General features: G+C 33.8%; 1 protein-coding gene across 17 annotated transcripts in view; it reads right to left on the minus strand.

The window, feature by feature from the left end:
• depdc5 (DEP domain containing 5, GATOR1 subcomplex subunit) overlaps nucleotides 1-16,280 on the minus strand; it is a 50,909-nt gene extending 34,629 nt beyond the window's left edge. For 9 of the 17 annotated variants that reach the window (XR_012386200.1, XM_073914612.1, XM_073914608.1 and 6 more), the window contains exons 1-20: nucleotides 15,774-16,280; nucleotides 15,611-15,698; nucleotides 14,981-15,027; nucleotides 13,922-14,007; nucleotides 13,751-13,834; nucleotides 13,616-13,665; nucleotides 12,830-12,899; nucleotides 12,674-12,752; nucleotides 12,527-12,588; nucleotides 10,242-10,311; nucleotides 10,089-10,161; nucleotides 9,026-9,129; nucleotides 8,204-8,278; nucleotides 7,991-8,125; nucleotides 7,851-7,912; nucleotides 5,956-6,029; nucleotides 4,158-4,227; nucleotides 3,996-4,032; nucleotides 3,778-3,898; nucleotides 12-226 (exon numbers count right to left, since the gene is read on the minus strand). Coding sequence is in view for 16 of the 17 variants with exons in the window: in XM_073914612.1 (XP_073770713.1) it covers nucleotides 12-226; nucleotides 3,778-3,898; nucleotides 3,996-4,032; nucleotides 4,158-4,227; nucleotides 5,956-6,029; nucleotides 7,851-7,912; nucleotides 7,991-8,125; nucleotides 8,204-8,278; nucleotides 9,026-9,129; nucleotides 10,089-10,161; nucleotides 10,242-10,311; nucleotides 12,527-12,588; nucleotides 12,674-12,752; nucleotides 12,830-12,899; nucleotides 13,616-13,665; nucleotides 13,751-13,834; nucleotides 13,922-14,007; nucleotides 14,981-15,027; nucleotides 15,611-15,698; nucleotides 15,774-15,843 (1,672 nt within the window). In the remaining variant the exon portion in view is untranslated. Of the gene's footprint in view, nucleotides 1-11; nucleotides 227-1,392; nucleotides 1,426-3,777; nucleotides 3,899-3,995; nucleotides 4,033-4,157; nucleotides 4,228-5,955; nucleotides 6,030-7,850; nucleotides 7,913-7,990; nucleotides 8,126-8,203; nucleotides 8,279-9,025; nucleotides 9,130-10,088; nucleotides 10,162-10,241; nucleotides 10,312-12,526; nucleotides 12,589-12,673; nucleotides 12,753-12,829; nucleotides 12,900-13,615; nucleotides 13,666-13,750; nucleotides 13,835-13,921; nucleotides 14,008-14,980; nucleotides 15,028-15,610; nucleotides 15,699-15,773 lie in introns of all 17 variants that reach the window. The other 8 variants (XM_073914610.1, XM_073914604.1, XM_073914603.1 and 5 more) reach the window with 1 other exon arrangement.
• Nucleotides 16,281-17,318: the final 1,038 nt, after the last annotated feature.

A 17,318-nucleotide genomic window follows, 5' to 3' on the forward strand; every position in this document is an offset into this window, starting at 1 on the left:
TGGTTCTGTACCTCTTGTGCAGCTGGTGTAGCCCAGAGAGCTGCTGACCTCGTATTGGCCCTGAGCTGGACGTGGGATGAGCAGGATGTTGGACATGTGGCCCAAACTGTCATCTGACGCCAGGCTCCTCTGTTCATCTGGTCCTGTATGGCGGTTTGGAGGAGAGCTGCCCACGTCTGCAGAGCCCCAGCTCTTCCTGCTGACTGACTCCCGCTCCCGACTTGACCTGAAACACGCGATCACAGGATGAATGTGTAAACCAACATACAGACAGATGAAGTTGGTCAAACTGATGAATTTATGATCTTAAAGGCTTAGTTCACCCAAAAATAATTACTCACTCTCATGCTGTTCCAACCCCCTGAGAACTTTTTCGTCTTTGGAACACAAATTAAAATGTTTTAAATGAAATCTGAGAGCTCTCTCATCCTCTATAGAGCAGAAAAGTCCAGAAAAATACCAAAAAACATCCTTTATCAGATTATTATAAGGCTGCAAGAATTCTTTTGTTTGAACATAAAATTAACAACTTCGTTCAACATTTTTTTCTCATCAATGTCAGTATAGTGTGCGCATTCATGAGCACTGTGCAGTGACATGTATCTCCTGAATGACACCACGCAATATCCTTTGAAACAAAGTGCAGACATTTCTGAGATAAATGTCAGAGGTGCAGCCAAGCCTGACACAGAGGAAAAAAACTGTTAATTAAAGTCATTATTTTTGTATTATATGAGTATTCTTGAGCTTGCAAATATCCCGATTAAACCACTAAAGGCAGGTATGGTCAGTGTCAAGGATTCTTTGGGGATTTTTTTGGACTTTGGGAGTTGGGAACCCTTGCTGTCTATAAATGATGAGAAAGCTTTCAGATTTTATCTAAAGTATCTTAATTTGTGCTCCAAATATGAACAAAGGCCTCTGGGGGTTGGAACAATGTGAGGGTGAGTAATTAATGACAGAATATTAATTTTTGGATGAACTAATACTTAAACAGTGATGCATTCCAGTGCATTTTGTACAGACACCAACATTTTACATTTTAACTAGCTTTAAAACCAAACATTTATGCAAAATAAAAATCAAGACAAAACATGATTTTTATCATGTCTCTCATGCTCATGTGAAATGACCATTCTTAATCATAATTAGAAATTGGAGTTAATTATCTTCATGCAATGTCAGTTTGAACTCCTGATCTACTATTTTTTCTGAGTTCTCTTTAGTCTGTTATTGTGTAAAGAGTCAAAATACACACAAGGTTATATCAAAAACACACCAAGTACATATAAACATGGTTGGTTACTTTTATGAATGTTAACAGCAGGGAAAGAAATCTAATGTTTATATTAGATCTGTGTATTAAATTGACAGCAGTGTAATATACAGTACCTATTACTGTCTGTGCTGTTAATATGACTCGAACTACAAAAGAAACACAGAAAAGTTACCCACTGCTCTTGACCGAATAGCACTTGTAGATTAAAAAGAATACATTTCTTGCTTTAACAGTATGCCTCACAGTAAGAGAATATTTAAATCAGTCAGGCTTTCGTAGATAAGCAAAGGCAAAATCTTGTAAGCTTTTCTTAAAAAGTGTCCACATATTGGCAGCATAAAACCAACTAATAGAAGAAAATGATTACTAGCGGCACCTTAATAATTAGTTAATCAAATTGATTAAATAATCAACACTAAAAAAAAATTTCACTTAACTGCAAGTGAGGCAGTTTTAACATTTTTAAATGGCACATTTTTCAAGTTATATAAATCACATTTTTTACCTGAATATGCTGCAACTTATATTTCAAAGTGACTGATATAATTTAAATAAAATCAAGCAAGCCAAACCAGCAAAAAGATCAAGGAAATGTTTTGAAATATTTGTATCGTGTTTTTCCCACATACTTTAAAATACATTTGTTTAGATTTCTGTGTTTTTTCTTTTTACTTTTATTCTCCCTTTCTGAACACTGTTAATTTTAAAGTGGGGTGATGTGAACGAAAAATACATGTTTGTGAAAGTATATTGAGTTCATTTTACTGAATATATGATTTCAAATCTTACCCTTCTGTATTACTTGGCGCACAAGTGACAGCAGATGAATAAACTCTCTACAGTTAAACAAATATTGCAGCTGTTGGGCAACACAATGTACTTTTGAGGCCTTTTTAGGTGAGATTGGAACATTGCAGTTTATTTATAAAGATAGTGCTTATTTTAAATATTTTTAATTTCAGAGATACAGTACAGTGGCATCCATCAGCCTGTCATTAAGCAGAGCAAAGAAGGTTTACGTTGTTCCTCCACAAGATGGCGACAGACACTGCATAATAGGCCCTTAGAGGAGGAAAAACCCACCGTAATTTTAAACTACAGCTGATCAAATCATTATAAAACTGGTAAGTGACTTTCTAAGTTGATCTCTCTCTTTTGTAAGTGCTGTATTTATACCATAGTAATTGTAGTGTATTGAGTGTGAAATGGGACTCGCATATCAGGAATGTGTGTATTTTGTGTTGGCCACTCTTTGTATAACCCTGAGTTACTTTTTGGTTGACCATCTGTTTGTTTCTAATGAGTCTCCTATTTTCGTTATTGCAGACTAGTTCCGTAAATAGAAAGAAAGAAGAACCCCTTTCCCTTCCCCATGGCCCTTCAGGAATGTGAAGGGGAGGGGCTTCAAAATGTACCCCTAAGAATTGGGACAGCACTACAACACCTGGAGACATCATCATATGTCACTGCGATCTCTTGCTTCATACGAGATCGACGATCATGACTGCTGTAGTTATTCCAGTTGAGTTATTTATTTGGATTTATTGAGAGGAAATCACTGAAAGCATATATTATGTCATCATAACGATATAATGTGGCAATAAGATCGTAATACTGTGCATTTAACTGTGGCTATATTCATACCAAAAATAACATTAACATTATAGCAGACACTGTAAAAAGCTCATTTCCAGCCACTATACTTTTCTTACAGGGGATTCGGTTGTCATCGATTGACAGAATGACTGCTAGACTGCTAGAGAGTTTTATTGAAGCATGACGGTAAAACACGAACGCAGTTATGAACGTATTAAAACATGCGCTTGTTTGTTGTAAAACTTTGTAATAATGACAAAAAAATACTAATTTTTGTTTTTGAGTGTGGTCCTGAAAAATCTCAGTTGGAAGGAGTATTTACGCCTTCAAGCTAAAGAGAATTGGGGAAAAGGGGAAGGGGAAGGGCTAAGGTGTAGAATTGGGATTGGGTGTAAGACACTCGGGCTGTGGCCTCATATCAACGCACGCCTACCACCAGTATATATATATATATATATATATATATATATATATATATATATATATATATATATATATATATATATATATATATATATATATATATATATATATATATATATATGTGAAAATCCTTACTGTCCTTCACAGTTCACTTACACTTAATATTTACAATAAAATGAGAGATAATAATGTTTTGAATGTCTCATTTGAAAAAAATATTTGAATAAAATTTGCTGAATACTATAAAGGTAATATTAAAATGCATGCAGTTTCTGAAATATTGTTAAAATGTGCATTATTTGTCATAGTCATTGTACAAAATTAACAAGTAACATTTTAAAATCAAGAATTTCTCATTGCTTTTTCTTGGTTTTTGACAGCAATTTAACTTCAGATTGAATACAAGCATTTTCAAGGACCTGTTTGTTTTTAAGTACCTTCTAAGCTTTGAATCTATGTTTTTCATTTGTCTAATGTACCTAAAGTTGGTGGACCTCTGAGCTCTGGAGGGCCCAGGAAGCCTGAAGACCTGAGAATCATACGCATCATAATCCACCTGGATGGGAAGGCTGTTCTCAGCATCTTTGGGAGCGCCAAGAGCTAAGAAAAAAAAAACAAATAAATCCACATCAAATCAGAACGCTGCAAACATACAACAACTATCAATTCCAAAAAACTAATAGCGACAATGACTTACAATGTTCTTTGCTGTTTTTGGCTTTCTCAGCATGAACCTTAAAGTGAAAATGAATCAAAGAGACAGCTGCTTCATTAGCAGTTTTACAGGCATGAATACCTTCTCATAATAACAATAACAAAGTCACAAGCTGTTGTTCAGTGAAAGTGTGACATTTCTAACCTTCTTTCCAGCCAGCTTGATCCGAGGTGTAAAACAGCTGCAAGAGTTTTGACTCTTTGATGTGTAAAAGCTGTAAAAATCACATTTATTATTATACATTATTATACCAAGCCCCTGTTTCTGACTGAAATTCATGTTATTTCAGTGATTCGATCACCACTGAGACAAATTACAGGTTTTTTTCCCTGTTGAACACAAATGAAGATGTTGGGAAGCAGTAGCCACATGTATTTTTTCCCCTACTATGGATGTCAGCGATTACTGGTTTTCAACATTCTTCAAAATAACTTTTTTTGTGTTCCACAGGAAAACAAAAATTAACTGACAACAAAGTTAGGTACAACTTGTGGGTGAATATATGCTGATAAGATTTAAATGGTGGTATACAGTTGAAATCAGAATTATTAGCCCCCCTTTAGATTTTTTTCTTTTCTTTTTTAAATATTACCTAAATTATGTTTTACAGAGCAAGGAAATTTTCACAGTATGTCTGATAATATTTTTTTTCTTCTGGAGAAGGTCTTATTTGTTTAATTTCAGGTAGAATAAAAGCAGGTTTTAATTTTTTAAAAAACATTTTATGGTCAAAATGATTAGCTCCTTTAAGCTATATTTTTTGATAGTCTACAGAACAAACCATCGTTATACAATAACTCGCCTACTTACCCTATCCTGCCTAGTTCCCCTAATTAACCTAGTTAAGCCTTTAAATGTCACTTTCAGCTGTATAGACGTGTCTAGAAAAATATCTAGTCAAATATTATTTACTGTCATCATGCCAAAGATAAAATAAATCAGTTATTAAAGATAAATTATTAAAACTATTATGTTAAAAATGGGTTGAAAAAAAATCTTCTCTCAATTAAACAAAATAGGGGAAAAATATTAACAGGAGGGCTAATAATTCTGACTTGAACTATCCCTTTTACATACCTAAAAAAGCATCTCCCTCTTATTTCATAATTCTCTAAGTCACTTATACAAGAGGACTCAGAAAGTGGTTAAAAGTGGACAAGCTCAGAACATTTTAGATCTTATTTACACTTTGTATTTAGTTGTTTATTTGTAACCAGACTGACAAAAATGCAACTTAATTCCAGGTTTAAACTAGGCCACAGATCCACAGAGTATGCCCCTTTTTTTACCGACACATCTGATTGTCTGGATGTTTCTGTAACAGAAATGAGGCATGACTAGGCCCACACATAATCTGCACACGCGCAGAATTCCGCAGATTTGTAGCCCATCGAATCTATTAATTTACTTGTGTTAATGTGTGTGTAAATGTATATTTATTCAGTTTTTAAATTAATTTCAGTAATATTATTGACCAAAATACAAAAATATTTATATGGTTTATTTACAACACAGTTTTGTAAGGTAATATTTTTTGTCTTTTAGTTGATGTATTATATGATAGACTTGCTTTTTTATTAAATAAAGTGATGTAATTGGGTTTGTTTTGTAAACATTAAAGTTAAAAAGATATTACTTTTTATTTCACATATTAAGGTTTTAGTGATTGATACTCCCAAAACTATTCGGCATAAATCCGCAGATTTTTATCAACATTCTGGCAGAAATAGCAAAAATTGTCCACAGATTCCGCCTGTTCCTAGTCATGACCTAGTCATTATTATTTTAATTTTCTCTCATCTTCACTTATTTTTAAGTGAACAGTCTCTGTGAAAGATGGACATAAGCCCTTGTAATTAAAACTCAGAAATGGTCTAACTTTAACCTTTCTTACAGTATATCATCCAGTACAACCTGGTAAACACCAAGCAACATATCTCACCTGTGGTTGATCCAGTGAGGCAGGTTGTAATCATCACCAATTCTGGAGTCTCCATGTACTGTGCGGTTATGCAACTAACAGAAACGATACAAAGATGTCATTTTTTACAATTTTATGCAGAAATTCTTAAACCTAAAACCCAAACTATAGATTAGATTTTTTATATTGTACTAGGGCATGTGGACACACGGCGCACCACAGACATTTTATCATCAGAAGTGAGTGTGCATACTGGGCCAGTACAGCCTGATTATTCTAATCATGTGTTCAATGCATATGCACCTTGTGTACCTGCTTTTTATATTGTAGTTGCATTACTGACAGGGTGCCAGATTTAGTTTTTTTAAGTCATTGCATCTTGATAGAGGTGAAACTACTGCTATTTTTCTGGTTGTTTTTATTTTTTATTTTTGGTGGAAACAGGGTTAAAATCAGCAAAAGTGAAACAAAATGTATAAAATTTTGGTATAAATTTGGTATTAAAAGTCACTTCTCCGTAAGCTTAAAAAAAGTGTACAGCCAAAAATGTAACGAGCAGTGACAGGAGGGACTACAGACGTAAATTAACTTTATAGCTAACTCTGGAACAACATCTCATGTCCCTGTATAAATAAATAAAACAAACACATAAACCAACTTTTTGGGGCGACTCAGTGGTTATCACTGTCGACTCACTGCAAAAAGGTTGCTGGTTTAAGTCCGGACTGGGTCAGTTGGCATTTCTGTGTGGAGTTTGCATGTTCTCCCTGTGTTTGCGTGGGTTTCCTCTGGGTGCTCCAGTTTCCCTTACAGTCTACAGACATTCGATATAAGTTAATTGAATAACGTTAAACTAAATTGGCAGTAGTGCATGTGTGTCAGTAGCTATGTTTCCATCCAAAAATGCGAATTAACTCTATGCACAAAACTGGATTATCGTATAAAAGATGTGCAAATAAAGCAGCGTTTCCATCCAACGAGTTAAAGCGAACAAAATCGTCACTTCCTGATTATCAGGCGCTAAATATCAACAGTACAATAGAATTTACTGCGGTAGGAGAAGCTGCGTGAATCTTTTGAAATGACATGCACCTCAGTGGACACACAGTGAACACATGGTGGTGTTTAAAGGCGTGAGACACGAAGCACAGACGCTCTTGATTCTGGAGGTTATTAATAATATAGTAACACTAATACTGAAATGGTTAAGGCGCTTTAGAATGACCAAAACAACATTTCAGAATGGTTTGCAGTGTGTTAAGCCTGCTCGTTTGTCCATTCACACACATTTTTATCATCACATGATCTCTTATAACAAAATCACATGACTTTTTTAATGCACATAAATGCAACTGTAATTAGTTCGGTAAAAGTGTTCCCATTGTAGTTTACGTGCATCTTTTCTTATCGAATCAAAAGTTTATCCTACTCAATTATGCGCACACGTTTTTTATGCGCACTTTTTATGTGCATCTTTTTTTCATCAACCGTTTTTTATGTGCATATCCAACATGCGCATAAAAATAGGTGGGTGGAAATGTAGCTACTGTAAGAGTGTATGGGTGTTTCCCAGTACTGGGTTGCAGGTGGAAGTCATCCGCTGTGTAAAATATATGCTGGAAAAGTTGGCGGTTCATTCCACTGTGGTGACCCCTGATGAATAAAGGGACAACGCTGAAGGTAAATGAAGGAATGAAACCAAATTTTTTTTTTTTTATGTGAAAAGTCCCATCCCTAATTATAACTAATCGCACATAACTTACTAAAGAGAAAATGATAAATGCTGGACAAGGATCTTTCTTTAACACATGCGCTTGCAAACACCATCAAATAGCTATTTGTTTACAAAGGCAGTTCATTAAATCATGTGGCTAAAAACAAAGTACATTTTGGGCTTTAATGTGAAGTACACTAACCTTGAAGAGTGGAACAGCGTGAAGGGGCTGTTCTCCCATACACACCAGATCAACACCAATGCCTATCAGAAACATACCATTTCATCAGCATTAACCTCAAGAAATAAGATCAGCAGTGTCTGAAGTGCACGCTCACTGACCGTTGTCAATCATGCGCTGTTTGGTGAGGATCATGAGCAATCGGTCGACTTCAAAAACACCCACTCCTGGAGTTATGACCACTGACATTTGACCAGTGCGGTCAAAGTTACGGTTGATGTAGTGCTTATCAAACACTAAAAGAGACAAACAGGACACCGATCATGCAATAACAGCTCTACTGAAGAATGTAAACTAAATACACAAAAACAAACCATTGAAAGACAAGTTGATTGCTTCCAGGTAATTTCCTTGAGCAGAAGTGGAGTTGTGTCCACATGGAAATCCATCTGTAATATTGATGTAAATGTGTAAGTCTTGGTAATAAAGTCTTGGAATTTTTAAATAATCAAGTAACAATGGAATAAATTGCTATGGTGTTCATCATTCAAAAGTAAAATTACTTAGTTAAAAGTTAAAGACTGTAAATAAATACTCTAAGTGAGGATGCATAAAATTAGTAATAAAAGTGGCTGAGAGATTTTTAATGTGACAAAATATTTCTCTTTAACAAAATTTGTATACAGCAAAGAATCCTGCTTACTGTTTGCAAATTTTAGCAGTGCTATTTTAGTTAAGTGAAATATTGTAGTTTTTATTATTAGTTTGCATAAGTAAAAATTGTACACGTTCCATTTCTTTTTAACTGTTTTTATAGTTAAGTAATTTTGCTGTGTGTTTTTGACATTCATATTAAGTTTTAAAATGAAAAATGTAAAAAGTATAGTTAGTAGATTTAGTTAAACAGTACTGAAAAAATCTGAAATAAAAGTTTTATAATTAAATCAATAACCCTAATTACAACACTACAATTAATAATCGAACCAAATCAAAACTGAGGAAATGATTATGATGCAGAAAATTCAGCTCTGCTATTACAGGAATACAGTATATTAATTGTTAAAATATACAAATTGCACCAGAAAGCATAAATCCAAAATTACTGTTTTTACTTTTATAAATGTATGAGCATTATAAAACATTTGAAAGCATTTATTTGCTATTTATTTCTATAATGATTACATGTGCATACACACCTGCTCCTTTAAGCCGCACCAGTACAGGATACTGTATAAAGAGCTTCTTAATGGTAACAAGGAGAGACATCCACTCATCACGCCTTTCATTCTGGGCCACCACCCTGAAAATACAGGATATGATCAAATGATGAATGCTGTTTAAACCACCACAAAATGTGTTTAGTTTTCAGACAGAAATAAACGAAGCAAAGCACATATTTACATAGTTATCTAAACATGGCTGGACGATGTCTAGATATTTGTTATATATCTGTGTATATCCTGGAGTTTGCATGTTCTCCTCGCGTTTGCGTGGGTTTCCTCCGGGTGCTCTGGTTTCCCCCACAGTCCAAAGACATGCGGTACAGGTGAATTGGGTAGGCTAAATTGTTCGTAGTGTTTGAGTGTGTATGGATGTTTCCCAGAGATGGGTTGCAGCTGGAAGGGCATTCAATGTGTAAAACATGTGCTGGAAAAGTTGGCGGTTCATTCCACTGTGGATGAAAGAAATGAACGAATTGGTAAAAATTAAATGAACCACCAATTTATCCAGCATATGTTTTACGCAGCGAATGCCCTTCCAGCTGCAACCCATCACTGGGAAACATCCATATACACTCATACACACACACACACACACACACTATAGACAATTTAGCTTACCCAATTCACCTGTACCCACATGTCTTTGGACTATTGGGGGAAACCAGAGCACCCAGAGGAAACCCACACAAACACAGGGAGAACATGCAAACTCCACACAGAAACGCCAACTGATCCAGCCGAGGCTCGAACCAACAACCTTTTTGCTGTGAGGCGATTGTGGAACCCACTGAACCACCGTGCTGCCTCCGCCCTTCACTTGTTTCAAACTATTCATTTTGATAGATGTTTAAATCCGTCAGTCATTGACATCCATGGTAAAAAAAAGATACTACAAAATTTTCAAAATAGCTTAAAACTTCTATATCTTTAATATATTTGAAAAAAAAACAGGTTTGAAACAAGTGAGGGGCGAGAAAATCTGGATTACAATTCAGTTTTTTGGTGAACTATTCCTTTACTCTGTGAACTTCCTGACCTGTAGAAATCCTCATAATAGCGGCCTTCATGGTCTTGTCGAACTGATGCTCTTTGGCTCTCTGGAAACTCCTCTAAAAGAAGAAAAATGTATGATTGTTTACTGTTCTTCAGTGATATGGCCCAGGGTGTGATGTAGAAGTGAAAGACTTACCCAGTGTTTTGGCAGAATAGAAGGTGCGAGAGAACAGCACCACTGTCACCTCATGACTGCAGTTCTTCTCCTAAAAGCAGAGGTGCAAAGTTCACAAAATCAATCCCATAACAAGAACAGGCTCTGTTTCTGATGTTACGGAGACCCTTTCCTCTTTTTGTAGTAATAGAAAACTCTTATACGGCAACTACAACCCCAGTGTGATGATCATTATGGTAGTTGAGAGAGCTCAAACGCACCGCACGTTAAGAAATCACATGCAAATAGAAACATACAAACAAAAGAGAAAACATCTTCATTCATTTGATAACACACACGCATGCAAATTCTTACAACACATGCCATAACAATTACTTTTTGGGTGAGTAGATATGAAAACATGCTCTCATGTCAGTGTTTTAATTCATTTGACCACAATTTTTAAATAAGAATGAAACCCAATAAGGAACAAGCATAACATGAAAACTTCACACTGAGTGTCATGTTATGAAAACTAGTTCAAAACTAGATTAAAGACCTTTCTGTTTAGTAAAGCATACACTCAATGCATCACTTAGCGGGTTTCCACACAGGCTCCTGCATCTTGTTTATATACACTCTGAACAGCAGCTACGCTAATTATTCTCTCTATCCTCTTTTTCCACCTGGGGATACTCATCCCGAGGTCCTAAGATTATGCGGAGTCACTGATTGGATCCAAGACCAGCGACGAGATGATCCCAAGGTTTCCATATCCGGGACCAGGCCATATCCTGAGCTGCTGCTGCGCTGATAGTCATGGGGAGTGGAGAACATGAGTCTGATTCCAATGACGCTCCAGGGACAGACGAGTCTTCGCTGAGGCCAGCTTTAAATTAAAAATGGTCGTGCCCAACTGAGTCTGGTTCTCTCAAGGTTTTTTTTTTCCCTCTCCGCTGTCGCCACTGGCTCACATGGTTCAGGATTGGTAGAGCTACGCATCGATGAATTTGCTCTTCAGTGTTTGAACTCTCAGTAATGATTTTAAATCACACTGAACTGAGCTAAACTGAACTGAACTTAAACACTAAAAACTGAACTACAGTGTTCCAGTTACTATGACCATTTATGTGAAGCTGCTTTGACACAATCCACATTGTAAAAGCGCTATACAAATAAAGCTGAATTGAATTGAATTGAAATGACCTCTGGTCCACCTGGGACTTGCACCAGTAACCTTCTTACTGTGAGGCAAATGTGCTAACCACCAATTTTTGGGGAAAGTTACTTTTATATGTAATGCATTACAACATTGATTACTCCCCTAAACATATCTAGTTGCGTTACTTCCTTACTTTTTATGCTAAGTAATGTGGAATGTGTTACTTTTGGGTTACTTTTTCATTTTACGCTAAATCGTTAAATTTTTCTTAAGCTAATTAATTCAATTACAAAGTAACTTACATTACATTTTTTTTAAAAAGTAACTCAAATATCATTAATTAATATTTGACAAACTTACTTTACCAGTAATATTATGTAACTCATGTTGCTTGTAATGCTTTACCCCCAACACTGCTAAGCAACCATGCCTTGCTTTTTGACAACAGTTAAGCCAAAATTTATTCAGACACCAAAAATTATTTTTGATATTTTTTTTCTAGTGTGTGAAAGACACTATAGTATAGTATAGTACAGTACAGTATAATATAGTATAGTATAGTATAGTACAGTACAGTACAGTATAGTTTAGTTAGCTAAAAATCCATCACAGTAAAAACAAAAAGAAACTTAAAAGGATACTACAGGGAGTCTAGGAAAACATTGAGGATTAGGTTTCCAAGAAATCTCCACATTTTGTTTATGAATGATCAGTGGAAACAGAGTATGCCTGAGCTCAATTTCAAGCTTCATGGCAAAAGCTGTGAATACTTCTGTACATGTGATTTTTCAGGTTTTTTATTTTTAATAAATTTGCAACTATTACAGAAAATATTTGTTCACATTGTCATTATGGGGTATTGTGTGTAGTATTTTGAGGAAATATAAATTTTGGAATAAGCCTGTAACACTAAGAAATGTGTAAAAAGTAAAGCGATATGAAAACTTTCCGGATGCACTGTATTTCTGGTTTGACTGTGCCATAGCAAGTTGTCAAATATGGATAAGCTCAAAATGTTTTAAAACCATTAATGCCTGTATTTAGCCTTGTCTACTTGTGATTAGACTGATAAAAATGTTAATATCAGGTGTAGATATGGTATTAATCATGTTCAGATCACAATAATCATTACATTATAACAGGGCTTGATAAAGTTGACACCTACTTTCCATTTGGCAAACAGATCTGAAAGGAAACCATTGACAGCCTTCTCAAAATAAAGATCACCTGTAAATACAGACAGACAGAGTTTAAATGATCTCATAAAAGATATAAACAAGTATAAAAGTAAAACAGTAAAATACGTCTTTACCGTAGATATCGAAGTCCCACATCTCACAGCTCATCTGGATGAATATATAAACCATCGCAGAGGTGGAGCGAAAGACCACCTAAATAGATTTGATTTAAAATGATGTGATACAATTGTGCAAAATATGTAATAAAACAGTTTCTCTGCATTTCTCACCCGTGTATCCTCACTAATGTAGCCACAAGTGACCTTTTCTCCTTTTACCCACAATTCACTGGCCTGGGCCCTAAAATCATGATAAAATTCCTGTTATTGTAAAGTTAAACATAAATATTCAAAGTTTTGAGTTAGTGAGCTATTGAGTTTAACTTTCTGTGTGTGTGTGTGTGTGTGTGTGTGTGTGTGTGTGTGTGTGTGTGTGTGTGTGTGTGTGTGTGTGTGTGTATGTGTTTAAGTATACACCTAAATAAATCAGCCTTTTATGCTTATGAAGGCTAAATTTATTTTATTAGATATACAATAAACAAGTAATATTATTAAATGTGTAAAAAAAATTACTAAATGTGTACAAAATTTTGTAATTGATTAAATTTGTAAAAACATGTCACTTATTCTTGTGATGTAAAAATGCCAGCAGAATCATCAGCAACTAAAATTAGTGTCACATGACCCTTCAGAAATTAGCATAATATGTCAATCTGATGCTCAATCATTTTTAATACAGGACTCGTAAATGAATAGAAATCATTAATCATGTCATAAATATTTTTACTGTCACATATGATAAATTTAATGAGTTAGGAATATATATACATCTATATATTTTACATCCTTAATTTTTTTAAAAGAATCTTACTGCCCCAAACTTTTGAACAGTAGTGCATGTTACATTTGACATAATAAAAAGTCATTATATCAATACTTCTAACATTAGAATACTTAAATTAACCAATCATAATCCAGTATTCCAGACAGTATTTATTTCTTAGTAGATGTTGTTACCTGATTCCTGCAAACTCTACTTTCTGTGTCACATATGCACATGTGCTCACCTGAAACAACAAAACAGAGACATCAGGATCAATGTTAGTCAACAAAAAATGAACAAAGATGCAGATTTCTACTTTATCTACTCACTAAGCTCTTCTTTAGTCGCCACATGTCTCCTCGCCCAATATACTGATCTTTAAAGGTGAGCTCCACCAGATCCAAAGTCACCTCCTTTTCAATTTCAATAGAGCATTAAGACATTAGGTGGTAAATATTGTCTCCAACCATTTAATAATTTAATATTTCAGTATGAAATACCTTTGGATCCACAATATTGATGATGACGTCTTGGTAGGCACGCAGCTTGAAAGCCTGAGCCACAGTCTGATCGACACTGATAGTTTCTGTCAGTGGATAAAAGACATTATTCTTAGGAAAGACCAAAATGGTTTAAACTGAAAGTTTACGATAGATTTTTGTTTGTTGTTTGTTTTAGTTTTGGGCAAAGAAGGTTTTATAAAGAGACAAAATCATTAACTGAATCTGTCGTTTAAATATATGATATAATTATTATGATATTAATGGGGATTATTAAATGTCAGTAGTCGCAATGTGCTTTTAATTAGGTACTTTTAATAAAACATACACATTTTGTAAATTTTATCATAAAATTCAAAAGAATAAATGTAATTTTTTTGCACTTTAATATAATGGCACACATCAAGATCAAAGGCATACTAACCAATCATATTTTTCTCTTTTGTTACAAATGGTTACAGCATTAAGCATTAGGAAGGTGTGGTCAGAGATATAGTATTATGAAAACTTATATTGGCCTCACTGGCCATTAGTTTGCTAAAAAAAAAGGAAGCATATTTTTAATTAATATAAGGAGCTAATTACACAGTAATTATATTTCTACCTGTTAGTGATATCTTAATTGCTATTATACGTTTACAAAATGTCAAAATAAAAATATTATTACAGACTTTTTTATGTTTATATATAGAAATGAATCTAATACTTAAATGTTTTAATAAATTACTATGAAAATTGCAATTGGACTACAAAATAAATTTAATTTAATTTTTATATATAGAAAATTGTCAAATTCTATTTAATAAATAAATTGCATAGTTATAATTTATATTGATTAAATGGTGATTAAAAATAATTTTGGTCTGTATTTAAGATTTAAAATAATTAAAAATCTATTAATACTATTAAACAAAAAAATAAAAAAACGTTTTGAGTCAAGTTCATACAGCATTTCCAGCTCTAACCGAGATTGTTTTTCATTTATGATTTAAAATCACTTGTGAAATCAATGTTTGCCAAAAGTTAGTATTAAAAACTAAGCACAGAATTCAAATTCACCTTTCTGCAGGTCCTCTTTCAAACTCTTCACCTGTAGCAACAGAGGACTTAAAAAATACAAAAATATTACTTATAAACACAATTATATCATAATACAAAACACTACCAGTACAAGCAGCATTGGATAAGTATTTCATTACAAATCACACCATTACAATTAGATTTAAACCACTTTTTAAATTACTAGGCTGAAAAGTAACTTAGTTACTCAAAAGGTAATTTAATTACTTGACTAAATACTAAATCCACATAAATCTCAATAAATAGAGAATAAATTTAACTCTTACTTTTTGAAATTTCAGTCAAATGACCTTTAGCTTTGTTTAAAAAACTTTACACATAAAACATAAAAAATATATGTGGCAAAATACAAAACATTTCCAAGTAATTACAACCTATTTCATACATATACTATATTGGAAAAAATTAAAATGAATTATTTCCTAAGTATGTGCAGTTGTTGGACAAATAAAACCTTGCAATAAAAAATTGAGTTAAATACAACTGAGTATTTTCTCTAGTTACTTTGTAATACTAATTACACCTAATTAAAGTTTACTTTCAGGCACTATTTTAAAATAATAAAGCTTTTTCTAATGATTATATAATGAAATTGTATATATTTCTCACCTGTACTCATCATTTGGATGTGCAATTTCGACAATATCCCCCAGTTTAACTTGAGGAAATACTTTAGGGTTCATCATCAGCTCATCATCTATGGTGAAACAGGAATGTTAAAGCCAGTGTCATAAACTGCAAATAATTCAGTAATATTGTTAAACAGTCTCACCACTGCCTCCAAAGCCCTTCTTGTGCACCACAAGCTTGTAGGACTTGTTTGCCTTCATGGTGACCGTCATTTTAGACTTTAGTTGTACAATTACACACTCATTTATCCTTATTTACATGCAGAAAAAAGTCCAGTGCTGTTCAGCAGTTTGCAGAATATCAACATTCCCATGTCCAAAATCTCCCAGTCGACGTGATATGAGTGAACAGAAGTTTTAAAACCCATTTAAAGAGCTTGAAAAAGAAGAAGCACAATCAATCTCTTGACTGCCTGTCATCGTCATCCTCCTGGTTGTTTACAAGTCGCGTGACCCGCTATTTCCATCCCGACTTATGATAATTCTAAGACACAAGTTTATGATGTACAGTGTTAACATTTATTTATACACCGACGGCGAATAATTTAACATATATTTAGCAGAAACAGCACAACATTTGTAATGTTTTCTGAACTAAGTGCACAGTAGCTGGCTACTCGACTTCTTCTTTTCATTGGTAAGAGTTACACAGCGCCGTCTAGAGGATTGGAGACTCACAATCGGACCAGACGCCCTGCTTTGAATAGAACAATGTAAAATTATTTCAAACTTGTTTTTTTTTCGAAATTAATTAATATTTCAAATTAAGTTTATTCAATACACCTACAGCACACGTCTTTGGAGTAAACCGGAAGGGTCCGAAGGAAACCCATGCGAACACAAGGAAAACATGCAAACTCCACACAGAAATGCCAACTGACCCAGCCGGGACTTAAACCAGCAACCTTCTTGCTGTGAGGCGACAGTGCAAATGTAAAGGTGTGAGGTGACAAATCAAATGTACAATATAGTATTTTTATTTTTTCTTATTTCCAATATTATATTAGTAATATTTGAAAAAGTGAGTCAAAAGGTGTTTTGTGCATGAAACTGTATTTTGGATGTTTTTTTTTTTTTTTAAGTGGACTAAGGAAAAAAAAAACTTTATAAAAAAGCCAAAATAATAATAAAATAAATTCTCAAAATTGACAGGTGCATGGAAATATATATATATTTTTTTTTGCCTGCAGTCTCTCGTCTTGAGGACTGATTTCTTAGTTTAAAACTAAGATTTCTTAGTTTTAGGTTATTCATTATTGAGTAAACACTTTTAAAATAATTTTATATACTTTTCATGCTTTAATTATTAATTATACTGTTAGTCATTTGTGCTTTAAAAAATCCTTTCACATAAATAAGTAATCTGAACGAAGTTAAAAATGGTAAAAAAAAAAATAAAAAAACTAAATTAATAATTTTCACACTTACAGTATAATCCTTTATCACACAGAAATGACAAATGATTTGCAGCATAGAGATGCTATCAAATTCACCTTTGAAGTTTGTAAAAGAAAAATACTTCTTTAGACCATTTTGAGGGATGTAAACAAAAACAATGGTCCCAGCACATTTCCTGTTATACATTTCTAATTTCTGTGGCTTCCGAGAATTTAAAAAGAGCCACACATTGATAACTAATGTTATGATAACTGTTTTACCATTTGGTTATAAATGAATTGCTTCTTGTT

The sequence above is a fragment of the Danio rerio genome, chromosome 10 (genome assembly GCF_049306965.1).
Source record: "Danio rerio strain Tuebingen ecotype United States chromosome 10, GRCz12tu, whole genome shotgun sequence".
In the NCBI taxonomy this organism is placed as follows: Eukaryota; Metazoa; Chordata; class Actinopteri; order Cypriniformes; family Danionidae; genus Danio; species Danio rerio.